General features: G+C 36.4%; 1 protein-coding gene across 2 annotated transcripts in view; it reads left to right on the forward strand.

The window, feature by feature from the left end:
* RYR2 (ryanodine receptor 2) overlaps window positions 1–17,655 on the forward strand; it is a 376,644-nt gene that overhangs the window by 95,212 nt on the left and 263,777 nt on the right. For both annotated transcript variants that reach the window (XM_066178844.1, XM_066178845.1), the window contains exon 3: window positions 16,037–16,141. In XM_066178844.1, coding sequence (XP_066034941.1) covers window positions 16,037–16,141 — 105 coding nt within the window. The remainder of the gene's footprint in view (window positions 1–16,036; window positions 16,142–17,655) is intronic.

Genomic DNA, 17,655 nt, shown 5'->3' on the forward strand with positions numbered 1-17,655 from the left:
TTAACCCCAGCCAGCAGCCAAGCCCCACACAGCTGCTTGCTCACTCCCCCAGTGGGATCAGGGAGAGACTCAGAAGGGTAAAAGTGAGAAGGCAGAAAAGCCTTGGCTCTGTGCAAGCCTGTAGGAGAAGGGAATACAGGTGACCTTGCCCCTGGTAAGTAACAGCTGTGTTAATTACCCAATACAGGCTGCCCCTGAGGAGTCGCAGATATATCCAATAAAGATAAGTAGTAAAAGGGAGTGGGTTAGCTGGTGAAGGAAATCATCATGGATGATCATGAATGTGAGGATCATGAAGAATAAGCATCTTGGGGAGAGAGAATCACTGCTGTGAGGTCAGTCTGGGTCTGCAGTTAGAGCCTGTTGGTGGAACCTGCAGTCACAGTCTAGCTGGGTAAAAGCCTGCATCCAGAGTCTGCAAATGAATACATGCGGTCAGAGTTTAGCAGGAAATATCCAGCAGTCAGAGGCTGCGAGGGAAACCTACAGCAGGAGCTTGCTGCAGCCAGAGTCAGTGAATAGTTGGAGTCAGAATGGCTGAGCTGTAAAGAGGAATAAACCAGGACCCTTTTCATGGTGCGATAAACAAGAAGTCTGTGTCTTGGCACATTTCTACCCTCTAACAAGAGGGCTGCTGCAACACAAGCCCTGTTCAGCAATAACAAAAACATCTCAATATTATCAACCCTGTGTTCAGCACAAATCCAAAACACAGCCCTGTACCGGTCACTGGGAAGAAAATTTACTCTGCTCCAGCCAAAACCAGCAGACCTGTAAACTTCCTTTTTGGCAATCATCTATAGGTAATTTTGTTTCATCATTGTTTGCTGCACTTTTAAATTTATTCCTTGTGTGGAAGACCATCCCTTTTATTAAAACCAAAATTAAGATTCATTAATGTATCTCAAGATTAGTGAAATCTGTTTCTTTACATTTGAATGCTAGTTGTTGCTTTCTGTATATAAACAGATTGGTAATATGAGGAAGCCCATTCATTAAAAGATGATGTTGTCTGCTAGTGACATCATATTTCTTTAAATTTGAGTAATACGTGGATTGCTGAAAAGCAAATAAGGTGGAGCTGTGTTTCACAGCTTCTGAAAACTATTCCTGTCCATAGTGCAGAATGAAAAATACTCAGCTCTGGGTCAGTCACAAAGGTGATGTTGATCCCTTGTGAACCACTGCACAGCAAAACACTGAAAGCTGAGTTATGTCTTTCTAAATGGCATAAGGGTTTGGGTTTTTTCCTGTTTTTATGGCAGGTAGTAAACTCATATTAATTTCATTATGCCCCGAGGTATGTACCTACTTTATATCGTTAAAAAGTACTGATAAAAACTATGTGTGGATTTTTTTTCCCCTCTTGAAATCTCTGTAATTTGGACTTGAGAGAGGAGAGGATAACATAGTGAGGGTTTTTGAAGGTCTAAAAGGCCTCCCAAGTTTGGTGTTTGTTTTGGGTTTTTTTTCCCTTCAGCTTCTTGAAAAAGGCAGTATAGTGTGTGAGCCTGTGGTTTGATCTTTTTACATGTAAGTTACAGTGCTGAGAGCAGAGTCCAGAAACAGATAATAATTCTATTTGTAAAGTTAAGGAGATACTTCACGTGGAAGTAAGACTTTGATAACCTTTTTTCCATTTTGCTCTTGAAGAGTCTCTTCAGTGGCAGAGCAGAAAGGTTCTTCAGATTAGATGCTGGTCTGGTGTAGGCCCATTGGTTGGGAATTCTGATTCCGTTATCCAGAGTATGTCAGTGATGCTGCGTTGTTTCTTGGCCCCTAGATGCTACTGTTGTGTAAGGGGGTAGAAAATAAAGCCTGATGGTAAGACTGACATACTGTTTCTTGTGCTGACAAATACAAATAATTGGATTTTTATTTTTGCCCTTTTTTTTGGTGAGATGAATTGGCAGGAGCTGGACAGGTGGCTATGCTTGAAGAGAAGAGGAGGATGGGGGGAGGGGACTGGAGAAGATTATACCTGGCACAGACAAGGCTACATGAAAGTGTGGTTCTTTGGTATTTTTGCAAGGTGTTTCCATGCCAACAGTCAGATTCTGTATGGATGTGTCTGGAGAAGGGTGCCTGAGTGGTGGGACATTGGCCTGAACTCTTGTACCCTGATTGCCTCTGGGAGAGAAACTCTTTTCTCTGTTTGTCTTCCGGAGCATAAGATTTGAAGGCAAGGGTTGTCTTCTTTTTTTGTCTTCTACAGCAAACATATTCTCAGTGGCCAAGACATATAGTCTCTCCCTAGAGAGACTAAGTCTGAAACTCTCTGACAGCTGAGAACTGAGAGAGCTCTCTGCCTGTGCCTTGTGCAGTTTTTTGATTGTGTAAATCTAAATAGATAGAAAAATCATGTGGTTTCCATTAGCATATGGATGCAAGTAGATGCTTTTTGAGCAGTTACTGACATAATGAAATAGTGAGTTTTTAAAAAATTGATTTTCTTGTGTTTACATTGAGTTATTATATGAATATGCCATTTAGCAAGGTGGTTGGTTGGATTTTTTTTTAAATGAAATTGCTGTGGTTCATTTCTTTACATGTGTTTCCACTTCATTGTTTTAAAATAAGTCAAAAATTTTGTCAGGGCTTTGTAGCTGTACCTCCAGGTCCATTTTATTGCTTTTGTATCATGTTGCCAAAATGAATATTCCCATTTAATGGTAAAGATGCCACTTAATCTTATGATATCTTATGTTCAGAGGACTCCATTTAGCAGACTTTGACTAAGACTGTTGATTTTATTAATTTAAATGAAGAGAATTTATGAATACTTATACATCACTTGGCCTACTTGACATATATAAATTAGATACAGGTAGAGGAAGTCTTTATAGGTATAGATCAGACAAGATTTTGTTCAGCGAGTCATTCTTTCCCACAAAAATGCTCTGTAGGAGTATTGTAAATTAGAACAGTGTGCTTTGCAACATTGTATGTAGTTTCATGCAACATAGGGTATACAAATTTTAAAATATTATCTTTATTATTTATGTGTATCCGCTTCAGTTTTTTCTTCTTTTAAATATTGTATAAATTTTGAGCCTAAATGCAGATCAGTAGTTATATTGATCAGACCCGACTGTGATCCGTGCACTTAGTTCCAGAAACCAACATAAATATTTCTTGAGATGGAAAGTGAATGATTTAAAATGAATGTGGAACGTTTGGACTGTGAAAAACTCTGTCAAATCTCCATGGCTGTAAAGCAGCAACAGAAATATGGCTTTATATTAGCTGAAAATTGTGGGCATTGTTACTGGGCATAACAGTGCAGTTTAGCATATTTGTACTGTCACCTGCAACTAAGGGAGTTTTTAAAAAGGAAACAAAAAGTGTGATATCAGTCAGGTCACCACAGACTAAATAATGTAATAATAATAGATCCAATCTGTGAAATCTTACTCATTTTTTATTGTATCTCTTGTTGAAGGAGATATTTGAAGTTTTAAATTCACACAGGAATGAATTATTTCTGATCTTAAAGAAATATTTTTTTATCAAATCTACTTTTTCCAGAGATACACATTGAGTTTATCTTAATAAGGCATTATTTGCTATGACATATGAATTTAAAGCACTTCCTATCTTCAAGCTGTACATTTATGAGTGGGAAAGTGTTTCTTCTTAAGTCACACTCACTTACTTAGTATTTTTAAAAGTAAGACAATATTATAGGCCAGTTCTCTGGTTTTTAGGATAACTCTGAATGCTTAATTCTACTTATTTAGAACCCATGGAGTTTTATTGTAACACTTTAAATGTATTGTATACTTGGGATTTTCTTGTCAAAATGTATTTTAGAAATACGTAACACTGTAATCTATAAAGCACCTGGGAAAAAACCTCCAAAGGAAACTGCTGAATTCCTAAATATGCTGGTAGAGTTCATGACATGTAACTTGAACATATAAGTGACAAAAGCTGAAAGATAGAATCAGACTAATTTTGTAGGTCAGTTTAGTTGATGGTAGTACTCCAAGTGATGGCACTGAATGAAAGAACAGTACGTTTGATATCTATGTATGCATCATCTCTGCTATCAACTAATGCAAGAAAAATTTCAAAGTCTCGTTTTTTTAATATTAATGAGTTGTTTCACACTATTAGTGACATAAGCCATCCATTCAAGAAACTTTAACCAAAGTTATATAATTTATGAAATTAAATGAACAAAACACGGGTTGCAATTTCTCCAGTCAAATATATGGTTTGCAGCTTTCTTCATTATTTAAATGGATGTTAAAAATGAACAAACCCTAAATGTTTACAAACCCATGTACGATGCAGCTGTTTTGGGTGTTTTTTCGTGTTTGTTTGGTTTTTTTGTGTTTGTTTCTTTGTTTGCATTTGCATGGTTTTTTTTTGTCGAACAGATGTAGGAATTCCACCTCTAGACCAAAATAAGTGAAGAAAAATTGCAAAATCCGATTAAATCAGTTTTCCTTTATAACTACATATCCCAGTAACTGTTTAGGCATCTCATTACTTACAGATTCAAATCTAAAGAGAAGCAGATATTATGCTGAAAAATCTTGTCTGGGATATGGCTGTAACACTGTGATTGAATAAAGTCAGATATGTGGTGTACAGTGCTGTAATTGATTTGGTTAGTTTCTAGAGGCTTCTAGAAACCTGCCAGTTTGCTGAGATTTATTTTCTGAGTCCTAACATTTTTAGTACAGTTCCTAGTAAAAAGGAAAGTTGCTATCATTGCACGTTGCTTTTGCCTATTTGCATTTTGAGCACACAAAGCAGTGCCCTTATCCGCGTGCACAGTTGATGGGTTTTGGTAGTTGGGTTTGTCTTTTTCCCCATTCAGCATACAACTCTTGTGACTCCTTAATAATCTTGAGGCTATGTGTTAAGGACTGCAAACTGATTAACTTGCCTTCACCAAATGTACTAACTGTAATAAAATACCATAAGAAAGTCCTTGAAAGACAAACAAGCAATCTGTAGAGGAAATCCAAATTATTTTGAGGTAGGAGTTCTCATTTGGGTACATTCATGTCTGATGCAAGTTAGAGCTGCTGGCTTTTCAGTGGAAGCACAACCCCAGAAGCTTCAGGCTTGCTGCCTTGCCCTGGGAAACTGAACATCACTAGGTTACACAGTTGGCATGTTCTGCCAAGTCCCCTGGAGCTCAGTATTTTAAATATTTTCTCTGAAGGGTTTAGAGTGAAATGTACTTCATTAGTACATGCAGAGTAGTTTCAAGGCAGTCATTTGAATTTTAATTAGACTGATATGTAGCTGCACATCTGAAAACCTGAAAAAACATTCATAAATCTATGTTTCAAGCTAAGAACACATAAAAGTCCAAATGCTTATTTTGAGCCTTTTAGATGAATGTTTGTCTAAAACAGCAGTTTCAAATTAGCTTTGTACTCTTTCTTAGCACTTCAAGTCATGGTATTATTAGTTTGTACTCAGTATTTTTATGAACTGTTAGGCTAAATCTGGTTCAGCAGACTCCTATGAATAATTCTAGCCCAATGGGCTCTCGGAAATTAGGACAAAGAAATATTAATGAGTGAATCTGTGTTTATTTGAGGTATCTAATGTTGATCATATCTGAAACAAAACAGAAGAAAGATTATCAAATATTTTTTGTTTATTTCTTAAGACTTCTTGAAACTTAGACCTTTTGGGTCATGATTTTCAAGATTTTAGACTTTACCTCCTGGTTACTTACCCATGAAAAAGGAGGAAGATTATTTGTGCTTTTGTAGCAACTGAGGCATGCTGTAACTTGCTATCATAATAAGAGTATTTTCAACATTTAATTAAGAGTGTTAGTTTATAAATAGTCTGAATTGGATGAGGGAGGTTGGGCAAATGGAAGTAGTTTGGAGTTTGAAGATGTATGCTTTGTGACCCTGTGTTTGAAACCAAAATGGAAGTTATTTTAGTAACTTTCCTAGTGTTGACTGTTGGGTTACTATATGCAAATACAAGAATAACTTTTTCTGCTTTCACCAACAAAGAACAGTTGCTTCATTTTGCATTAAAAAAACAGAGGTCAGATGGTAAAAGAAGTTATTATACTCTTAAAGATTTTGCATAAATGCACAGGATCACAGTTCAGGCTGTTTTTCTTGAGTGTTTAATTATTTTTGAATTACTGCTGAATGTTTGCTCTTTGTTTGAAAATCTGCAGATAATAGAGATAGATGTGCATAATGCTAATCGGTGTTTTTGAGCTTTAGGTCCTTTCAAGTTTTCTTTTTCTTCCCTACTGGATATAAGGAATGTACTTAGGAATTGGAAGTTTATTCTATCTTCCAGGTATTTGTACTCTTGTCTTGACATATTTACGAAGACACAGTCCACAAAAAAGTTGCCTTTTCATGAGCGCTGACTTTTTACGTGCGATTAAAAAGGAACAGGAAACCAACGTCACTGTGCTGATTTCAAACGTCTGATACAATCTTCCCGTAACAATACTGCAAACTCTACTTCTAGCCCACATCTAAATGTCTTTTAATGATAACAGGGAGTTATGAGTTTCAGGTTTTCTTGGTGTTTCTCTGAGTATTGACCAGCTGTATTTGCACAGTACAATGTTTACAGCTGATAAGGCAATAATTGATAGAAATGTGAATCAAAATCAACAGTTGTTAAAATGGCTTTAGATAATGTAGGATGGATTAGTTTTGGCAATTTAAGATGCTTTAAACAGACAAGGTATAAATTGATCTTTAAAAGAAACAGCAAGGACAAGGTATTTCTGTATGAAGAAAAATTGCAAAACTCTGTGACATTTTGAGTCCTATGAGAGAAAAAGAAGCAGGGCTAGTGCAGGACTTGCATGCGATGGTTGGACAGAGGTCGCAGAAAGCAAAGAAATGTTTTGCTCAGTGCAACATGAAATATGAACCAAATTTCCAAGAATGCATTTGAGTGCCCATTATTCAATAAATTAGAAAGCCCAGTAATACAGAATTTCTCTTTCTAGTGTATGTAAGTTGATTGAGTACTAGCAAATAAAAAGGCCCATAGAAATTAAGTTAAATTGCAATAAGGCTTTATTGTTAAATAAGAAACATGCCCAGTTTTATTAGCTGTTTCAAGGATAATACTTAATAAACGTTGAGTGCCATATTTGATTTGGTCTGAAGTACAATAACAATAAATTAAGCCTCTTTGGGGTGATATAGTTGAAAAATGCACACAGATTAATGACCACGTAAGTCTTCATTAACTCAAGGTGGCAAAATAATTCTTTTTCATTTTGCATGTTTCTGGCTACTTTATCACAGAGGTGATACGCGTAACTGTCTGCGTAATTCTTACTAGATTTGTTTTTGTGTCTATAGAAAAGAAGAATTCCTTAGATGTATTAGTTAAAAATAATTTTGGTTATTTTGAAGAACTTACAAGTATGTGGATTTCTTTTTGGTCCATTTTTTAGAAAATAAACCAATACCAGACATTTGAAAGGTTATTTTAAACTCCAGCATGGACAGGCACCTGAGTTAGGTGAGTGGAACATCTTTTCCTGGTTAGTTGAAAGTTCCGGTATTGGCAAATTAAAATTAGAAGCATCTACAAAAATTATATGTCCTTGTGCATAATAGATGTCTGCAAAGGTCTGTAGTTATTAACTTATTATCTGTTGTCAGAATGTGAAATTTTTAAAAGGAAGCTCTTGACTGTGTGGTAAAGGAGGAAACTCCAGGTGGGTCAGTGATCTAAATGAATACCATAGTCTCATGTAGGGGTGATATATACTCCCTCCTCAGGGTACTCCCCCCTGAACATGTCTTCAAGGGTAGCAGGAAGACAGTCCACAGGTTGTTTAGGTCCTTGAGACTGTCTTTGCCATCTCTGAATTTTTAAGCCTCTTGCTTTATTGCCTCTTGCAAAATTCACTTCCAAGGCAGGTGGGAAATGCATGTGGGTATTTCTGTCTAGACAGTACTTTGTGGAAGATTTATGTTCTGTGTGTTACTGAATGATAAGCCAAGAATTATTTAAAGCAGCAGTTGGTTTTATCTTAACAGCTTAGTAGCAGTATTTGGGCACCCTAGACCAAGAAAGAACAACATTTGAATGTTAAGAACAAATTACTCTTGCACTTGTTCTTTTTGATTTTGTAGTTAATAGGGGTGTGTACTAAAACAAGTGTTTATTTTTCACATCATGCAGTGGATGTTCAAATGTAGTGCCGTGCCCAGGCAAGCAGGGGCTTTATATGCTTAGACACTGATAGCTAAGCCACAGTTTCTAAGTATACATGGTGAACTTTTTTTTCAAACAGATATTTATGCCTGAAAGTATTATTGCACTTTTTATCAGCAGTGGAGCCTTGTCAGTACAAGTCCTTAAATCCCTCTAAAGTTTCCTGGCAGGCAGTCCTTTTTTTTTTCTACTCTAAATCATTCTGTCCCTGACCTAAATTATCTGCTAGAGTTTCTCTTGAACTACAAGAACGCCATTATTAAATATAGATTTTTTTTTAAATGAAAATCTTTCAATATACGATTCTGATTGATTTGCTTTACATTACAGAGGTGGATGTATATATCTTTTAAGGTAATGTATTTTTTAAAAAATCTGATTTTAAACTACCCAGGAGAGAGCTCATGATGCATTTCCTTTCCTTCATTTAAGGGCAAGTAATGGGTGACTCAGAGCATGAACTCCCAGTGACCCATTCAGCAATATGTGATTTTCTTAGGTACACAGGTTGGCCATTGATTTTAACAACAGACAGTGGAAAATATAATAGTTGAAAACTTGCAACAAAATCCTTAAAAGTTAAAAAATGATATCTGTTATGTTTTTATTGGATAATTTTTGAGATAAATAAGCAAATTTTACTTTCCTAGACATAGTATTTCATGTTTACTGCAACGTAGATGAGTTGCTCATAAGAGCTGGTATTCTGGAAGGACTCGTACTTATGTTTATTTGGATGTTATTTTTATGTGTGACATTTCTACTATGAAGATTTCAGATATAGGATAAATTTAACAGTAAGAGAATCTCATCCAATAGTGGCCTATTGGTTATTATGCAGAGGCAAGAAATTCCACTGACACAGGTCAGGCCGTGTCACTTATTACAGACACAAAACATGTGCATGTCTGCCCTATTTGTTTGATCCTGAAAGGTTACAGGGTTGTTACGTAGAAATATGACTGTTGTAATGTGTATGGTTTATATTAAATCTGGTCAGGGATTAGGATGATTTTTCTTTTGGGTATCTGCTATGTTTTTCAGAAAGGGACAAAATAGTATTTTATAAAGGTCATCTTCCTGATGCTGCAAGAATCAAAGGGTAACTGCTTCTTTCCTGGTCCTAAAGCAGCAGTACCCTCCCAACTGAAAATGTCCTAGATTTTTCCATTACTTGTTGCACTAGCTACAAATACAACATAATGTCTAAGGATAAAAGGGAACATTAGTTTTGAATAGTACACGTGAGATTAGCATAATAAGATAGAATTTTCAGGATTAATATGGAGATAAACAAACCATGTTTTGTTAATTTGGATGTGTGCCTAGACCTTCTGTAGCATTGTTGATCCTATAAGCTTTTCTTATTTTATTAATCAGCGTGAAATTTTCTAATTACCTTAAAATCGAACACATTTTCACTGCTTTATGGTGATACACTATTAATTAATGTTCATCTAAGCTTCTGGATATAGCAGCAAATGTTGTGGTGAGAGTTGATCTGATTGACCAAGTTTATCCATCAATGTTGCAGTGTAGTTGTATGGCTCCTTACCATAAAACAGATACCACTTTTATCTGTTGCTAAGAGTTTTAAATTTTCCAAAAGGAGATAAAAAAGAATCGGCTCTCAGTAATGTAGAAATGTGGGATTTATGTCCTTAGGTTAGAAAGGAGACTACAGGGAAAAGATGAAGGATAAGAGGAAAAAGCCTCTTATCCATTTAGAAATGGAATGTATGCAGCCCTTAATCTATACAGAAAGTAAATACCATACCAGGAATTACAGCTTCCAAGTGGTTAAGATAGTCTGCTCTGTTAATAATGGCCTCAAGACCTTTGACAGATTTCAGGATCAAAGCTACTTCCAAAGTGCAAAAACTGAAAAATTGTAAGATAAAACTTTGAAACTGTTTTCAGCATAAAGGTCAATACTGTAACTGTACATAAGTAAGAACATCTTAAGTAGAAGATGTGCATCTGATCTCAGTTCCATCACTAGCTCATTTTCCCTGTGTTTGTCTCTTTTTTTCTTTTTTCTTTTTTTTTTTTTTTTTTTATAAATTCAAGACCTTGTTCTGATTTTATCCTCCTGTCAGTTTCTAAGTTTTATCTCCTGGAACAGTTTTCCTGTGGAAAAAGGACTCTTTTGAGCTTTCAAATGTTAGCAAGAAACTTTTCGCTATGTGAAAATTTCATTTTTCAGGAGGTAGAACATGCTGATTTTTTGGGTAGAACAATTTTGGATTTGAATTTTGAATTTTGGAAATAGATTGTCCTGGATTTTTGAAGGTTTTCTGAGAAAAAGTGAAAAGCGTACTTCTGACAAAAAGCCACTCCCTTGTCAAACTATTCTTCCAAAACCATGAGGGCATTACAAGTTTTAGGTATAGTAACAGAAAAAGTTTTGAATGCTGAGAATTTCTCTGCTTTTGAGGGAAACAACACTTTGGGATGGAATGTCCTATAAAAGCCTCATACAGAAAGTGATGGTTTCAGACTGAAATAATCAGAAGCAGCTGATAGCAAATTTTGTGTAGGAGGTGTCCAGGCAACCCTCACAGTCTGCTCATGGTAAACACATGGGAGCTTGGCACTGGTCCTGGCGGGGTTCTCAGGAGAGGACAGTGTTGCTTGACACTCCTCTCTGCAGAACTGAAACTGTAAGGCTCATAATTCATTATCTGCCATTTCTGCTTTGGGATTTGATTAATGTGGTTCATTCTGTTTGGCTGACAGGACTTGTTGTCGGACCCATATATTTCTGTACTGGGTCCATTGTTTCGATGACAAGCTGGAAAACAAGGAAAACTGGGCCTTCTGTGTAGAGTCCTAGAAACAGAAGGTTTTTCTTGGTAATATTGAGTGTGTTTCATCATTGTCACCAGACAGAATCTCATTTAAATAGAAAAGGCTGCCAGAAAAATAGAGATGTATAAATTTAAATGTAACTTCAAAATAGCTGATGGGTTCAGTTTCTTTCAGGCTACTCCCACAAATAGGACTCCAGATGTTTTGCTTAAAAATTCTGTACTGAAATGAATTTTCTGAGTCCTCCTACTTTGATTCTCAAAGTTAGGCATCTAGTAAATGGGCTAGCGTTAAAAAAAGTTACGAACACCCACATCTCATTTTTTGACATCAGGCAGCTTAATTAGGTGATTGTTTAGGTACTACTGGTTGAATACTTGGTATACGGTTAAAAAGTAAATACCTGCAAGTCCATTAATTGGGAATTTGGTTAGAAGAATAACAAAAATAACTGTGAGCTTAGGAAAATAACTAAGAAGCATGCAAATATCTAGGAAGAGAAGTAAAGCTGAGGTGAAGCTGCTTATTCTTAGAAACAGAATTCTGTTTGCTGATGCAGTCTATTATCCTTCAGTCTTGTGCTAATATTTATGAGAGGCAGAAGTTCAGTTTACATTCACAAGATTATATGCAACATGTTATATGAGCAGGTTATACATTACAGTGGCTTGTTGGCACTGTATGATTGTCAGACTAATGACAACCGCCCTGTTTTGCATCTCAGCCTCTTGCTTTCATTGGAGTGTGTAAATAGAAATTCTTTAGAAAATGAAATTGAGCATAATGAATACATCCAGTACCCATGATTCTCCTGTGGGCTGGAATACAGTTAGGGTTATTTTTAAATATATTTCAAAAGCTTTACTCAAAACACCTTTTTAATAAAGGGTATGATTATCTAATTTGCAAATCTGCCTCCCACAGAGTAAAGCGTAGTTTAATATGCAAATATTACTACAGAAAACTAGTGTACACAATAAATGTAGTTTAAAATGACTGGAAGAACAAGGAGTTCACCAATTTTTAAATAATCCAGTAGAATCCTTAAAAATTCCAGATGCCCATTACATTTATTTTAACTTGTGTAATTTTGCTGATTGGGCTATTGCAAGCCATGATGAAGCAACAATATAAAAAGGTAATAATAATTTATTGTTTTTCTCCTAGAGGTACTGAATCTCCTTTTGAAATGCAATAAACAATTTGTATTTATTTGTGTAGTAACTTTTAAAAAATTCAACTATTTGAATATTAGGCTCTAATTATGACTGAGTAGATTTTCTAGAAAGAAAAACTGACAAGAGGGCAAATCTAAACATGAACCAGCAGCCAAATCAGTAATGCTTTAATTAATACTCAGAGAAACTGGAGTTATTACTATTTGCCTTTTAATTCAGTGAGTATATTTTATATTCAAACCCATTAAAGTATGATTGATTTTGCGAATGTGTCAGAAATGAACTGAAAATAAATTGTATTGAATACTACCATTGCTTATCAGAATTTTCCACTGATCATATGAACTGTAGTGATACAGATTCCTTGTATTGTCCAAGGATGTTGTATACTCTGTCACAAAACAAACCAACCCCCCCTCTTTGGAATATGAAATAATTGTCTATGTCTTTGTTTTAAAAAGTTACCTCAGCAAATATGAATATGATGAAAACTGGTGGAAAAGAAGGTTGAAAATTGCTAATATATTTCTTTATATCTGATGAGACCTTTGCTTTTGAGCTGATCAGTTTTATAGTTTATGTTCTGTTATCAAAATAGAGATGTATTATTACCATTTAACTGCTAGTTAAACCTGCTAGCTTTGGTGTTTATTCAAAGTGCATTAGTGGGTTGTTAGAAATGTCGCAAAATATTTCCTTCAAAATTATTTATTATTTAATAGTGTGTTCATAGTCTAGCAAAGCAGTCACTGAAATACCTGGCAACACATTTCTCCTGTCCTAAAAAAAGCCAGGTGTTGAAAACTAATTGCTACAGGTTTTCCTTGCAGCTCCTAGAATATGCAGTTGTTCTCCAGGCTGGGTACTAAAATCTACTATGTACTTTTGTGTGAAGATATCTCTCAGTAGGGAATGTTAGGCTGCCAAAGAATACCTTTATTTTTCCTATGCCATCCTCTGTCTGTGTGTGAGGTAATATGAGAGACAATAGGGTAGATAATCTGAGGTCAGGCAAAGACTCTGTTTTTCTTTCCTCATTTTTATTTTACGCTTTGAGGAGATGGAAAAGGCACTATGAATAATGTTTGTTATATTTAAATGAGAGTTTTAATATTACTTGGAATTATTGTCTTTGGAGGGGGCTATTAAACAGAGGAACCTTCAGTCTGTGTCTGAGGCCGAAAGCCTCATCCTTTAAATCCATAGCGTTAAAAGCATCAGCACTGAAATAAAGTGTATAGGGATGAGCAGAGCTATAGCTGAGCTGAATACACTGGCAGGTCTGCATCTGTCCCATGTTTTTCCATGCTTTGGTTGTTGTACATGCTGGGATTGATGCAGTCATGCCTGTTGGATCTTTGGTAGAGCAGAGCTGGTTGAGGGACTGTCAGAGAGGAAGGTCTAATTCACATGCTCACTGTAAGCATCGGTAGGTGCATCTTTCCTCAGCTCTTAAGGGAAAATATTTCTCCCTGCGGGCCACCAAGTACCCAAGCATTGATGCAACAAAGATGAGGTGGGATAATGTCCTCTCCCTTTTGCCTCATGAAAAAAAGCCTGGCTCTAACATTTTGCTAGATTGTAAGAACGCAATACTACTTTCATTTAGTTAAAACAAAACAATCTCATACAGTTCTCCTTTTTTACTCCCTAGAGCAAAAAGTGTACCTTACTCACCTGCAATGAGAATAGCTAAAAATGTTCGTTTGGTACTTCATACCTGAGTTTCAGTGGGTAGGAAAGGAAGTGCTTATGGCTGTCTTGAACATAAAGGAGAATGAAATGGATGAAGGTGAAATGTCCTGGTTATGTTGGTTTGATCAGTGTTTGAAATTATGCACGATTTTTGATATTGGAACATATATAACCTGTGGGGTGGGTTCAGTAGTAAAAAATTTGATCTGTTCAAAATGGTATGTGTGAGACATGCTTTGCCAGCAAAAATGCTACTTTGAATAATGGTGATAACAGTGGGAATATTGTTTAGGAGACTTTGTTTATAGGTGCAGAAAAGGTAGCCTTGGCTCATTTCTGAGCACAGTGCATGGAGCATTTTTTCTCTTTTGTTCATACTCTTGTTTGTCAGTCCTCACTGGGCAGAATGGAGTTGAGCTGTGCTGTATTAGGCTGTGAGGCTTTCTAGACTGGAAAACTGTCCTTGCTCCTAACTGAACAGAGGCAACACCTTGCAGCCTGAGATCTTTGTCTGCTTTCTTTCCTGCTTTGTAACATGAGGACTTGTGATAGTACTCACATTACAAGGATGTTTGGAAGACAGTCTGATTGGTTGTTTGTTGGCCTAGTCTTAGGATGAAAAGTACAGTTCTAGCGTATGACTAGCTACAAAAGCTAAATGGTAACAAAAACACTGACAAATAGAGACCTGATTCTGAAGGAGTTGACTGAAAAATATTCCGTGCCTAAGTATCATTGCATAAATAAGTCAAAACTCATGCAAAAGAAGATGCTATTACAACCTTTTTCATCTGGCTAAAGCTTAAACTACAACTTTACATTAATTTCATTGAAATATAAGTACTGGAAAACAATGAAAGACCTATTATGTATTAAATAGACCTGGGTTTAGTAGTGGTCAACAGCAATATAATTAGCTAGTAAGAGTGTGAGGTATTCTGGGTAAACTAATTTTCTGGGGAAAAAAAAAGATTTTGCAACTACCTTTTATTTGGCCTTGGAAGTCACTTCTTCACTTTGTACACAGTTTGAGTAAGTGTGCAGTTTTACAGCCTTAGCAGCAAAAGCATTCAGGAGGTAAAAAACTGAATTCCAACAGTCAATAAAAGTATTCCTAAGCTAAAATATGCAACTAACATGAAAATAGAGAAGGAATATGAAACAATTTCTGGAGGCAAGAAAAGATGTGTAGGAGTTGCAAATTCTATTAACAGAAGAAAAGATCCCCACATAAAATCTAATTTTACTTTGCTACTTTGTAACTTAGACATTGCTATTACAAACCTCTTTCAATTTTATATGGATTTTTATGATAGTCTAGAAAATTAACTTTTCAATAGTTCAATGATTTTTTTTTTCACGCATGACATGTTAAATAATTATTTTGGTAAGACTCTTTAGTTTTATCCCAGTTAGAGCAGCCTTTGGTGAAGTATAGTGCCCTGCAAGGCTTTGAAGCTGCTGCCTTAGCCTTGATACTTGGTGTCCAGTATTTCTGCTGTGAAAATTCATCTTGACCTTCATGATAAGGATGAGGTCTGGTTAACTACCAGTAGCCTAAAACCTGAATTTGGTTTTCCTCACAATCTGAGCATAGTGTCTGGGGTGCATGTTCCATGTGCTGATGTCCAGGCAGACCTATCATTGCTTTGCATAGGAGCCATTCCACTCCCAGTTTTATTCTCTAATTTTCTTTTTACAGCTTGTCTTGCTGTTCCTATTCCTTTCCAGGAGCACATGCAAGAAGAGTCTGCCTCCATTCCTCTGTAATCACCTTTAGATTTTTGAAGGGAATCACAAGATCCCTCTCCCCTTCTCTGCAGACACACAGGGGGGATTGCACTAGCCCTGACATTTACGGTGATCCTCTGCTGAACTAGATGAAATTCACTGTTTTCTTCTTTTATTGAGAGTTTCTTTCTTTTTTAGAGGGGGCCTAGTACCCCAGGTATCAGCTTGCACATGCTGAGCAGAGTATTGCTTCCCTTAACTGGCTAAAACTTAACTGTTGCAGCCCAGTGTGCAGCTGGATTTCATAGCCTCAGGGAGGTATTAGACCTTTCAGATCCATGGATGGGGAAGCAAAATAGGGCCACTGGAAAGTGCTACTAAGCAAATGTGTTACTAATGTGATCTCATGGTTCTCTTTTACCCAGAATGTTCCTCCTGATTTGTCCATCTGCACCTTTGTGCTGGAGCAGTCTCTGTCAGTACGGGCCCTCCAGGAAATGCTGGCTAACACAGAAGAAAAGGCAGAAGGGGTAAGTTATTAAATATTCACCTTTCTTCCTCTTGCAAAATAGTACTTTTTTCCTATGGTACCACAGGTTTCTTGATTGTCACGTGCTTATAGCATCATTGTGTTGAATTTTCCTCCTTTGCTACAAGAATGGTCTGGTTTTTTTGGAAATTATAAGCAATTCCAGTGTCTAATGAAGCTTGCCAGAATTGTAAATTTGCGATTTCAATGTGCTGTGAGTCGGTATAGATTTATAAGGGTGTTTTAATTCGAGAATTTCATAATTTGTCATATAAAACTTGATCACCTTTGAACAAATAAGCTTTCTGAGCATTCCTGACTATATTGGGTGAGACTGTCAAAAGGCCTTAAAATGACTTGGGTGTGTGCTGGTTGTGTCTGGAAATAATGAAACTATTGTGTGTACCCTGAGATAAAATATGCTGTAACAGAATATGCTTTAGCTGAAGATAAAATATTATTGAGCCTTGGTGGACAAGAAATAGCAGTCTGGAAGATGAAGGCTATAGGAATTACTTAAATCCTGTAAGAATTATTATTATTCCTAATAGGAATCAATTTTTTGACAGCAAATAATTATTTACAAATAAATCATAGTAGTGTAATGAATGTTCCCTGCAGTGCAATTAATTTGATTTGTCATGCTGTAATTTAATGCTTCATATGCATCTTATAGTGTTCATTTGAATACTACGGTCTAGCTCAAATCCTGTAAATTTTTGAGGGAGAGTGACTGTAGCCATAGGAGTCTAAAGAGAAGTTGGTGTTCACCCTAAGTCCATCACTCATGAAACCTGGCAGGAGATAAGCATGCCTCTGATACTTACGGGGATGCCTCAAGAAACCAAACTAATATAGAGTAGTCAGTTCTGCCAGTGAGAATTTGTTCCAAGAGAGTGAAAAGCATATCTGAGAGAAGAGATAAGCGGATAAGTACTTCTAAACCCCTCTTCCTTTACTTTGTCAATACTGAAACCAAGAGCAAGTAGGTTCATAGGGAAAAAACAAACAAACAAACGAAAACAAAAACAAAAAGAGACACATACAGGCATAATGTCAAAAATCGTAGTCCAAACCCAGAGAACACTGGAGAATAAACAAACTTCTCTGCAGAATTATTAGAAAATGTGAGCTGAGGTATTCCACTGGGAACAGGGAAGACTTAAGAGAGCTTTGTAGGGATCTTAGGTGGAATCTTTGCTCTAGTTCTGGACTATTTTCTGTGTGTGAGTAGAAAAAGATTTTTGTAGGACGCACTGACTGATGAGATGTACCATGTTTGGTGGTAATCTGCTATTTTCTGGAAACAGTGATGTTTTCTGTGCATAACCATGAAGGTCAGAGTTCTGGACACTTGCACACATGCCTAAATAACACTAATGGCAGCTGCAGTGGTCTGCAGTGCTCTGTACTCAAAGGTCTTCTGAGATGTGCACAGGAAAGATAAAACAAAGTTCTGAGTGTGGTCATTATGTGGCTCTTGGCTGTTTACTGTGGTCTCAGCACCTATGAAAT

The sequence above is a fragment of the Chamaea fasciata genome, unplaced genomic scaffold, assembly GCF_029207755.1.
Source record: "Chamaea fasciata isolate MVZ Bird 193981 ecotype frontalis unplaced genomic scaffold, bChaFas1.0.hap1 SCAF_3, whole genome shotgun sequence".
NCBI classification, from domain to species: domain Eukaryota; kingdom Metazoa; phylum Chordata; class Aves; order Passeriformes; family Sylviidae; genus Chamaea; species Chamaea fasciata.